Source organism: Scleropages formosus, chromosome 17, assembly GCF_900964775.1.
Source record: "Scleropages formosus chromosome 17, fSclFor1.1, whole genome shotgun sequence".
NCBI lineage: Eukaryota > Metazoa > Chordata > Actinopteri > Osteoglossiformes > Osteoglossidae > Scleropages > Scleropages formosus.
In genome coordinates, this window is record NC_041822.1 from 19824166 (window position 1) to 19836423 (window position 12258).

At 46.2% G+C, this 12258-nt stretch overlaps 1 protein-coding gene across 1 annotated transcript; it reads right to left on the minus strand.

Annotated features, from left to right (window-relative positions):
* Positions 1-6609: 6609 nt before the first annotated feature.
* On the minus strand, positions 6610-10054 carry LOC108938033 (activated RNA polymerase II transcriptional coactivator p15-like). The gene is made up of 5 exons (XM_018758303.2): positions 9967-10054; positions 8174-8246; positions 7718-7840; positions 7161-7269; positions 6610-7036 (listed from the first exon to the last, which is right to left on the minus strand). The coding sequence occupies exons 2-5, from the start codon at positions 8243-8245 to the stop codon at positions 6957-6959; spliced, it is 384 nt and encodes a 127-aa protein (XP_018613819.1). The 5' UTR covers position 8246; positions 9967-10054; the 3' UTR covers positions 6610-6956.
* Positions 10055-12258: the final 2204 nt, after the last annotated feature.

Sequence of the window (12258 nt, forward strand, 5' to 3'; positions counted from 1 at the left end):
GACCCCTTGCCAGCACGAGAGCCATCCTTCATTAAGTCGATATAAGGTGAAGATATCAGCAGCAGTTTAAATGATCCCATATTATCTTGTTTCAGCAATATGCCATTTGGGGTCTCCGCACACAACTCCATTACATTAACCCGAGTCCTTCAAACAGATCCGATATGTTCAGGGCAATGTGGCTCTGGCTCTATAAAGGATACCTTTTCCAAGATTTATCTTTTTTCCATTAATCATCACATCTCCCTAAAAAACTATGTGGAACTATAAAGGTGAACACAAAAAAAAATTTCCAAAACTTAGGCCAACTTTCATCAGGAGTTAACTGACAGAAAGAAGGCATCTGGTGAATATTTCTGATCTGGATTGCAAAATGATGATATCACTTAGAAAAAATTTACTAAGAGGGAAAGATTTATACAGTCTACACATGAAAAAAAAAACACAATTCACACAAGTTGCCGCACCTGCATGACAAGAACGGCAAACAAGTGAACAATCATTTCCCTTGAGGAAAGACCTTATTGTGACATTTGGTGTCAGAAGTGGGATCTGATGATCGTTGGGCTGAACCTGGACACATAGCCTGTCTTGGAGAAACCAGGTACCTTCTACTTTAAGATGGCATAGGATTTACATGGATACTAATGAGGACGCATCTAAAACAGAAAGAGAGTCATGGTAAAAACTGTACATTTTGTTTTCGTTGTGTCTCAATATTGGCTGATTGTTACTTATGTGGGGTTAAAATGATTTCGTTACTGGTTTTTTTAATGACATGAGCATGGTAGCAATTACAGGTATTGTGACTCAGGCTAGCAGTGTTGCTGTTAAGGATCTCATTAACAGTGTTGAAACCTGCAGAAATGGTTATGGTTATGCAGTTGCAGATCACGCAATTTTTTTGGTGGCACTGAGGTGATGTCAATGGAACAAGACAGTAACAGTCTCATTTTGGGAACCCCACATAGGATTTTTATTCCAGTTGATGGGAGTCTAGAAACGGGATACACAGTGGTTAGAGGCACCACCTTGTATTCAAGGGACCAAGGTTGAAATCCTGATTCTGCCGTTTTACCCTTGATCAAGGTACTAATCCTGAACTGGTACTGTACAAATGAGTAAATCATTGAAAGCAGCGCTGCAAGTCGATCTGAAGAAAAGGATAAGCTAAACAATCAAAAATAAGATTGGGGTCTATTTCTTATTGCGTTCTATGTGACGTGCAAAATGTTTGGATGTTTTTACCTGGATGGATTTAATCGATTTAATAGCTGTTTGATATCAGATGCTTTTAGAAGCCAGAGGTACTGGAAAGGTTACTGTATCTGGATACTGGATACTGTATCTAGTTGGGGGGCTGCGGTGGCACAGTGGGTTGGACTGGGTCTTGCTCTCCGGTGGGTCTGGGATTCGAGTCCCGCTTGGGGTGCCTTGTGACGGACTGGCGTCCCGTCCTGGGTGTGTCCCCTCCCCCTCTAGCCCTTTTCCCTGTGTTGCCAGGTTAGGCTCCGGCTCCCCGCGACCCCGTATGGGGCAAGCAGTTTCAGACGGTGTGTGTGTATGTAGTTGTACAGCAAAATCTGGTTCACTATCACACTGTAGCACATAGGACATCACGAAAAACTGAAACCCCTTATATCTCTTGTTAAAAGGCATCAAAAGGGAAGGAATCCTCCTTTCGATGTAAATCGTTGGTGGTCGCAAGGTATCTCGCTTGGGGCGCAATGTCCAGCACAATGGACACACTCGCGTACCTTTGGGGATGTCTCTCCAGAAGGGCACCTTCAAGCAACCCCATACACAGCCTCCGCCCTGCAGGGGCCCAGTCGTCTACCCAGCGAGGTGGCTGTGCCCTGGCCGAGCGAAGAACGATCAGCGGGGTGTCGCATTCCACACCGGTCCCCAGCCAACATCAACAGTTGTGGCCAGCAAGGGCTCCGTGGGCCTCTCCTCGCTACCAGCCCAGTGCCGTCCTGTCTGCGCACAACCTGGACACGTGATCCCACGCCGAGCCTCCTGTAGAACCTCCTGTCTTTGCGCCACATGGTCCACACAAAGGACAGCACCCCAGCAGCAAAGCAGATCATCCTCCCTCATCACATGCATTCAATATATACCATTCATATTCATAAAAATCCCATCGCCTTGCTAAAATTATTCAGATTTTTTCATCTTAGTATATCTCCTGTTCTATTTCAGTACTGACTCTCCTGAGTCCTTGTTGCAATTTAACGTACGTAATTACCATCATCACCCGGTTTTAAACAGACGTTAAGATACACGGAGTACCCCACGTTGCTCGGTGTTATCCGCCATGGTGGAAATGGTGCTCGTATAAACATCTCAGACCAAAGGATGGAATTCAGCACAGTTGTGTCATCAGGTCACGTGCGCAGTGCTTCCTGAAACAGTACATTCCACACATTTGCATTAAACAAGAACGTAATATCGAACACTTTGGAGAGAGGCGTGCACTGAGCTGGCGGTTTTGAGGAGGACAACTTTTGCTGATCAAAGAGATGTTCCCGTCGGTTACCATTCAAGCGTTGACAGCGTGTGAGACCTGAGACTGACAGAAGGTTCCTGATGGATCCAACACAGGTGGCCAAATGTTATTTCTGAAAAAGCTTCCATTGACACCTCATCGTTATATGAAGTCAACAGAGTTCCCTGGTATACTTCACAAAATGAACAAATCCATTCTAATAGATGATATTTGTATTTTCAGTAACTGCTTGTTCTGGTAAGGGTCATGGGGGTCTGGAGCCTATCCCAGAATCACTGGGTGCAAGACAGGGAGGAGGGGGGTTCACCCTGGATAGGATGCCAGTCCATAATCACACAAACGGAGGCTGAAGCCGCTTGTCCCGAGCAGGTCACGGCAAGCCGGAGCCTAACCCAGCAACACAGGGCGCAAGGAGACGCACCCTGCACGAGACGCCGGTCCGTGCAAGGCACCCAAGCAGGGCTCGAACCACAGACCTGCCAGAGACCGGGACCCGGCCAAGCCTGCTGTACCACCATGCCCCTGCATCACCCCCTCCCTAATATATACTATAAAGCCTTTAATTTTTCAACTTAGGCATCCTGTGAAATTCCAGTGATGATTCATAAGAAGTATGTTGTCGTGGAAAAAAAAACAGCTCTAAAGCTTCTACTTTACAGTCGAGGGGTCATGGATGAAAGAGTCTGGGGGACAATCTGGCTAGAGCCATCAAGTTAGTTACCTAAAAAGAATTTAGGGGGTTTTTGGGGTCTTAAACCTTACATGGCAGAAGTGGACCAGCTCATTCCTTCTGTATCATGGACAGGAGACAAAAGGGCTGACACGGTGGCACAGCGAGGTAGCGCTGCTGTCTCACAGCGTCCGCGTGGTGCGAGAGGATGTGGGTTTGATCCACGCTCAGTGTGTGGAGTTTGCATGTTCTCCAGGTGCTCTGGTTTCCTCCCACACTCCAAAGACATGCTGTTCCACTTCCCCCGTAGTGTGTGAGTGACAGAGAGAGCGTGTTCCACCGATATATGGATGAGTGACCCAGTGTAAGTAGTGTATCTAGCAGTGTAAGTCACCACGGTACATAAGGTGTGTGGGCTGATAACACTACATAGAGTTCTTTGGAAGTCATTTTGGAGAGAAAGCAGCTGCTAAATAAATGAATGTAAAAGGCCTCCTAATCAATACGATCCACATCTGAGGGGAAGAACCAAGCCCATCCATGAAAGAGGACATTTATAAGTTGCGATGAACCACAACGTTGGAAAGAGGGAACTCTATCAAAGAATATGTGGGTAATTTTTGACACCCTAGTGTCCTCCCCACACCAAAAATGAGATGAACTCAAGTGCAGAACAATCCCACACGCTGTCAACGGACAGAACCTGAGCGCGAAGTAAAAAACGCCACAATCTCACACCACGGCTCCAGCGATACAAACAGCATCCTGGAGTTAAAAAAAAAAAGAGGGTACACTTCAAAGCCCTGGTGCGATTGCCACATTTCGGAGAGTTCAAGTCGAAGACAGATGTGGATCGCGAGAGATCGGAGACCTCAGCGACTCGAGCCATTGGAGCACATTCACGTTTTTTTTTTTCTACTCTTTCCATAATGCACTTCACATGGCTCGAGTCGATCATAAAAACCACTCCGGAGCAACGTTCTCGTAGAGGGGAAGGCCGAGTTTCAGAGAAACAGGAACCAGCAGCCTGGCAGGTGCGTCTACGTTTTCCAGTGCCATGCCAAGCAGGGTTCCTTTGGCCTCTCCCAGCAGCGCGGGACTCGCCTCTCCTACGGAATGCCCCGCAGAGGAAACATCTAGCCTACAAAACAGATGATGGCGTGTCTCATGTAACCGCATGAACGGGTTACGGATATGACCGCAAGCTGCCATTTAACACACATGCTGCACATCTTCACATACACCAGATTACTGCTAAACGTCTCGACAGACACCCTTCAGCCACGCCGTAGGTCAAAGGGCCGATGCGGTTATTCCGTTAATCTATCTCGAAGAATCACGTTAAATTCTGCTCGTGGGATCCTGACGTGTTTCTTTCCCTAATACCGCACCGCACAGCATCCTTCAGCACACGCCGCAAACACATTGATCGACAAGAAACCCCAGCAGCCTTGGACAGGGAACATGAAGGAGAAGCCAAAATGTACCAAAATAAAGATATTAAGGATATTATTTAATTACAGCCAGTTTGCAGTAGGAACTCTTAATTATGCTCTCAGCCTTATAGGGGAATGAGCCCAATGTTATTAAATTCAATGTATGAATGTGTCAAACACACACACACACACACACACACACACACACACACTGTCTGAAATGCTTGTCCCATATGGGGGTCGCAGGGAAGCCGGAGCCAAAGCCTAGACCCGCAACACAGGGTGCAAGGCCTGGAGGGGGGGGGGACACACCCAGGACAGGACGCCAGGTCCATTGCAAGGCACCCCAAGCGGGACTCGTGCCCCAGACCCGGTCCCAACCCACCGCGCCACCGCGGGGTCCGCCATGTACGAACGCATTAATGCTTTTATAAAGGGATTTGATTTTTCCAAAATAATATTGTATATGAGGAACATTAAATATGGCTAGAGATAAATCTATTTTTATGTTTTCTGCATTTTTCAAAGAGATACAACATCAAGAGTTAGTTCCTTGTGATGATGAGAAATATTAAAATTGAAAACTGCGCAGCTATTGCCACCTGGTGGCTCAGAGAACTGAGACGTTTAGTCTGTTTGCATTTAGATGTTGTCACTTTACTCCAAAGGGACCTTACAATGTTAGGCTATTTATAATTACTTACACATTTACCCATCTGGGTGATCTTACCGGAGCAATTTCTGAGGGTAAGTACCTTGCTCAAGGGTTAACTACGTACTTACTTTTCTTCGGCTCGTGATTTTTTTTCACATGCAGCAAGATCCCCATTTTCACTCCAGTTTCAAAGGCTCTCTTGCCAAAAAGATTTATAAAGCACTATTAATTAATAATATTTTCATAAGAAGCGTTCGATTCAGTTACAACCCATATCGCTTCATTTTCAGTAAAAAAAACGAGGAGTTGATGTCTAGAGTCCCTCCTCTGAGAGTACTGTACAGGAACACGGTTTACACGGACGCGTCATGTGTTCCGCAGACCTTCGCTGAATGGTGGGTAGCTGCTGTCACCTGGGTCACTCACATCTGTGTCACGTGTGGTGACCTTCTCAATAAGTCTGAGACCCAGCGTAAAGGTCAGGCCACACTTCGGACATTTGCGGTGATGAAAAGGCTTTTTTTTTTTTTTTTTTTCTTTTAACTACATGGACCTCCCATCAGCATCCCAACAGCATCTACTCATCACTCCAAAGAGCTGGAGCCCCTTACAAGATAAATTCTACAGAAACACCGAATGGTACAAACATGTGCAAGACCTTCAGGAATCGCAGCGCTGGAATCATATCGCATTTTCTTTGCTCGACTTCCAGAATATTTCATGTTCCACCCAGATCAGCTGCATAGCTGCCAGGGAGTTTCATTACTTTAAACCGTGTAGAAAAGGAGGGCTATGTCCAATTGCACACAGAACTGCCGTTCCACACCTTTGTATTGTGTTTCCGTAATGGTTACGTGACTCGACACCATCCGGCACGCAGGCTTATCTCAACGTTCCTCCTACGTTCACTTGAGTTTCCTCCCACCATCCAAGAAACGTGGGTTTCCCCTGGACAGGCTACTTTAAACTGCCCTTAACTTGTGTGTGAGTGAATGAGTGTGTGATCGCCATAGGATGGGGTGGTATCCTAACCAGAGTGCACCCAGCGAACCATCCTATGCTTCCAGGACAAGCTCTGCACCACCAGGACCCTGGACTGGACAAGCGGTTACTGGTCAAGAATGGATCACTGATGTTCCAAAGAGCTGACATCAGTTTCAGCACAGATTTAAATCCACAACACAGGTTAGGAGAAGTACTATTATTATTATTAACATTTTTTTTTTCTTAATAAATGTTATACTCTCCAGTCATAGGCATCCAGGAAACACCCCCCCGCCCCGTACGAAAAACAAACAGTAAGCAACAACGTATAAAATTAAGAGGCCCGTGTGGCCTTTATTTAGAATGAGCACTCTACACAGCTCAGAACCTTGGGTCTAATCCTGCCCCCCACCCCCAGCCCCGCCCCCACCACCCTTACCCTAGTATTGAATAGCCCACACACACACCCACACCCACACCCACACAATAACAACTGGGTTGCACTGAACACACTAAGGACCACATCACAAAAGGTTAAAACTTGACGGAACTGAGAAACATACATTTTTTAAAAAAAAAAAAAAAAAAAAAGAAAAGAAAAGAAAAAAAAGGTCAGTTTCTTTAAAACACTTATATGCAGTGTAAATATTGATGGGGAAAATCTAAAAAACCCTAAAGAGAAGCCAATTCACACCAGAGGCCTTATATCCTCTTCACAGCAGCGTCGATTTCGGAGATCTGCTCCTTCAGCTGGTTCCACTGCTCCGGGTTCAAAGAAATGCCTGAAAAGAGTGTGATGGCAGTTCAGTTTCTATGAACAGAAAACACGTTCGCTCGTTTCATATATTTTATATTAATCACCGCAAGGGTGTTGGCTTTTGCACGGCGTTCTGCTGAGGCACTCACCTTTCCTACCCGGCTTCATCTCTCCCTCTTGGTCCATCCAGTACTCACGAATGTCGATCAGTACCTTCCCCTTAAAGTCTCTGACGCTCACATACCTCATCTTCCCAATCTAGAAAGCAAATGAGAAAAAAGAAAAAAAAAGCAGCAATAAACAATTTGTTTTTGGCAAACTTTTTTCTGATTGAGAACCATCCATATTCTCCCTGGGTATGTGGGTTTCCTCCAGGTGCTCTGGTTCCTCCCACAGTGCAGACATGTGTTTCAGGTGGATTGGTGACCAAATTGCCCTCACTGTGTGTGTGTGTGTGTGTGCGTGCGTGCGTGTCCAGGATGTAGACATCACAACAAGACATCGGGACTCGAAAATAACACAACGTTGACTGGAGGGTCAAATTGAGCACCCCCTGTATGTCCACACACACCGTAAGGTACCTGTGAAAATGGAGAGAACCCAAGCGATAATGAAAAGGGAAGAAACCAGAGCACTCGGTGGAAAAATTACAAAATACTTGTAATTTCCAGCAAGCGGACTTGTCCCGACACCCGAAGCCCCCAACCTGGAACATGTTGTCATCTTTGCTGGCACCACCTCTGGAGGACCCCCCTGCCCTACTGGAGCTCTCGCCACTCTTCTGCTTCTTCGCCGGTTTCTCCGGGGCTGCTGGAGCCTTCCTCTTGGCCTGCAAGGACAAGGCGGGGTCAGCGAGCGAGCGGCCGAGGGCCACCAGCCACGCTAAGAGCTTCGACGGGGAGCCGCTAAATGGATTCGTGACGTCCAGGGGTATCGGCCCACTTCCTGGCAGGCGGCGCGCGCGCTGGGCTTTGCGTCAATTCTAGGCACACGCTTCGGAGTTTGAATGGCCTGCTGTGAAACTGGGCGCGCGCGCGCGCACACACACACACACACACACACACACACACACACACACACACACACACACACACACACACACACAAGGCCTGTTTGGACCCAAGCTTCACGGCCTTGTCGTCACCGGGCCGATGAAACGCACCTTTGTCTCCACCTCACTGTCCGAGTCGCTTCCCGATGAAGTCGAGGACAGCACTTCCTTCGATTTGGGCATTCTGCAAAAACACGGTAAACGCGGATCAGCGCCCGACACCTCAAACGTAAAGTGACACGTGGCACAGAAAGCAAGACGTGCGTAACACCCGTCCCGAACGTATGACATTTCACAGCTGTTCTAAAACTACTGATAGAATAGGTTTAATCTGGACTTTTCAAAACTTCACTCAAAATACACCAGCCATATTTTTTATGATTTTCTTTTTTTGTCATCTTTGGTTGTGGAAGAGGTGAAAAATGTTTTGTAATTTGTTCATCTGTGTTTTACTGTGCATGTAGCACACATGATGTCATCATGTCCGGGGGCTTTCTCCTCTTCGTTGAGTTCCGGGCATCCTGACGATGGGATTTTTTTTTTTTTTTTTTAACCACATTGCATTTCACACAGACCGATAAACCTACATCCTTCAGCAGTCCGGCTGAGACTGAATTTTGCGTCCAACGCGGAGGTAATCTACGGCCGAGTCGGGTGGTTAAGAGCAGACTAGCTGCCTTAACAACTGCTGTAGGAAAATACAGTTAAAATCAAGTCTTCCAGGAATCAGGTAGAATGAGCACCAGTACAGACTATGGTCCATCCTCAGCAAGAGCAACAGGTACCAACTTAGTCCAATTTAGCCCAAGGTCCCAGATGTGCAAGATGACATACGACATTACGTGAGCAACATCACAACAATTTACTCATTTATACAGCAAGGTGTGCATCCATTCAGGGTACGTGAAGCACCTTGATCAAGGGCAGCGCAGCACGGGGAGGGATTTGAACCGACAACCTTCGCATTGCAAGGACACGGGCCTACGACTGCACTTCCCGTTACGAGACAAAGCGGCGTAATCATGAGATATAACCTCTGGGATGCTAATCTAGGAAAACGTCGAGGATAAAACTATTTAAAAAAATTATATTCCTGATCCCCCCCAACACACACACACACACACACACACACACACACACACACACCAACTTGTGTGTTATTTCTCCTCCGGGTTCACTAAGCCCGTCCGTGGTTGGGGATCTCCTCTTCAGGGTGCATATGGAAGCGGGCTCCGTTACAAACTAAGCATGTATATTTAAAAAGTCACGCGGCACTAATCGATCAGATTACTGTAGGAGAGAGGTGAGCGCCGAACACATCCGTCCTGCAGCATCCTGAGAGCCACATCATCATGATGATGATGATGATCCATCCAAGCACAGGAAAGAAGACATAGAGTTTAACGTTTACATCCAGGCCGCATGCAAGCTGGCGCACAGATTAGCTGGGCGAAGAAAGATCATCTGGGCTGCTGGGTTGATCTTAAGTAGCTGGGGAGCAGATGTAGGAGATTCAGGGCCTGGAAAAGAGGCGGTCATGCAGGGTTACCACACCAGCTGGTGTCTCTTCCAGCTGGGTCTGCCACTCAATTATATCATGTCTGTCCCCACCTGGCTTCCCCTCTGGATTACACCATGCAGTCCAGGTTGCTTAAGATACACTTTCTGGGCAGATCACGGGCTGAGAAAGAGTTCCAGAGGAGATGCTGGGCAGATGGCAACCATGACATGTTGAGTCCAGGTAACCAGAAGGGAAAGTACCCCTCAAAAACCCGATCCGCGCGGCCCTCAAGTGGTTTTCCGCGATACATCTGCGAGAAAACTGGCTTCGAAAACGCACCTTAATTATTTCGTAGCCAGCTTCACGCGCTGCTTAAAAGCGAGATAGAAATTGTCGTACTTACATGGATGGATGGATGAATGTATGCTTCTGCGATCTATTGACGCGCGATGGCAACACTCCCAGCAGACGTTAACCCACTTCTCACAACGGAAGCTCATTGGTCGGCTTTAGTCACATGGCCTGCACGGAATTGTGGGTTATGTATTTTTGCACGTATTTTGGACGTCTGCCTGTAGTTCTTCTTATTGTTTCAAACTGACTTTCACGAATAACCGTTGACCAGCGTCAGTAGTAGGAACGTATGGTCCTGCTTTACAGCAACTGGGGATATTCAGCTTTTATACATTAAAAATATCGTTTTAAGGCAATGTGGCGCACGCTGATCAACGTGATCTGGAAGTTAAACTCACATTTCAAACGTCACCGTAACACCAAAGGATTTCTTTGGACTGATTTTAAAAATAAATATTATTTACTTAGAAAGTGCGCATTTTGGGGGGGGGCGTATACTGTCGAAAACACCTAGCAACCAAATACCGTGGAACAAAAAAAAAAGAAATGACGCATAAGAAAGGTCGCTGATGTTAAGTGTGGAGATGGGAATGTGGCGCCCCCTCCTGGTTGGGCACTTTTTAGCAATCGTTGTGTGTGTGTGTGTGTGTGTGTGTGTGTGTGTGTGTGTGTGTGTGTGTGTGTGTGTGTGTTAAACGATAGCAAAGGGAACTACAGTATCTGCAGCCAACAGCTACAGTCCTCCCAACTGGGCTGGCATTGGGCGTATAAAAATATACTTTACACTCATATGGAAGGAATGCACATGTTGAACAATAATATATATTATTTAAATCACCAGGATGCATTATCTACGTGGGACAACCGGAGGCATCATCATGTTCCATCATCATATTCAAACCATCCAAAACCAAGAAGCAGTAATCATCACACACATCTCTCCTTCATCCTGTATTCTCTGTAAATAGATGCAAAGTAGTGTATTTACATCTATAGACCGTCAGTCTCCTGACCATCTGGTTCACATATGGTAAGAGTTTAAGGACCTCCACACCCCCCGAAGTGACTGCTTCCATCTTTAAGAAGTTTTACAGTGTCTTTTCATCACATCGCCTCCTCAGTTCACTCACTCATTAGCATGAAGATACAGTATGTTACTGCTGTAGTGCCCCCCCCCCCCCCCCCCCCCCCCCCAGCATGTATTACCCTAAATTACATTAATAACGTTTCTGGATATATTGTCTATAGCATTCATTTTTTCATTAATTTCCAAATTGAGGGCAGTGTATTACTCATACAATGACAGTGTCGATCACCAGCTCTCACTGTGTATGGAATTTCTATGACTTTACAGATGGACTCCTGACGGCTCAGACTGCAGGAATCGTCAAAGATGGATAAAAGTGATCAATTCTGTGAGAATGTTTCCAGCCATTGCTGACCACGTGTCCATCCATTCAGGTTAAATATGGAGCGAGCGCTATAGTTTTAAGACAAATTACTTTTTGTGTGTCTATTAGTGCTTGTGATAATAATAATAATAATAATAGGGATAATAAGAGGGAATTCCCTAGGAGCGGCAAGTCTAAACACCTCATACGAACCCCACCTCCCTGCAGGCTAAGGGAGGACAAGATCTTCTTTGGAAGAAACTTGCAGGTGGGATCAGGAATGACTGTTAAAGCAAGTTCTAGTGCTGACATGCTGTTTATGCAATGATAATAATAATAATAATAATAATAATAATAATAATAATGCACACACACATTTTCTGAACCGCTTATCCCATACAGGGTCGCGGGGAACCGGAGCCTAACCCGGCAACACAGGGCGTAAGGCCGGAGGGGGAGGGGACACACCCAGGATGGGACACCAGTCTGCTGCAAGGCACCCCAAGCGGGACTCAAACCCCAGACCCACCGGAGAGCAGGACTCGGTCCAACTATAATAATAATAATAATAATAATAATAATAGCAGCCATCTTCATCATCGTCATGTAACACTGCCTGAGGATTTTGGCTGTGACCTTGCCTGTATGAGTTTACATTTTCTTTATGTATTTCATGTTTCTTCCCAAAATTCCACTTCTATTATCCCACTTGTATTAATTCATTTAGCGCACACTTTTCTCTAACACGACTTTCAACGAACACAATATTGGGTTATTAGCCCGCACCTTATTCACCGAGGTAACTTACACTGCTAGATACTCTACTTACACTGAGTCCCTCATCCACACATCAGTGAAACACCCTCTCTATCATTCACACACTATAGGTGATTTAGAGTCATCAATCTACCTGAACAGCATATCTGTGGACTGTGGGAGGAAACCCACGC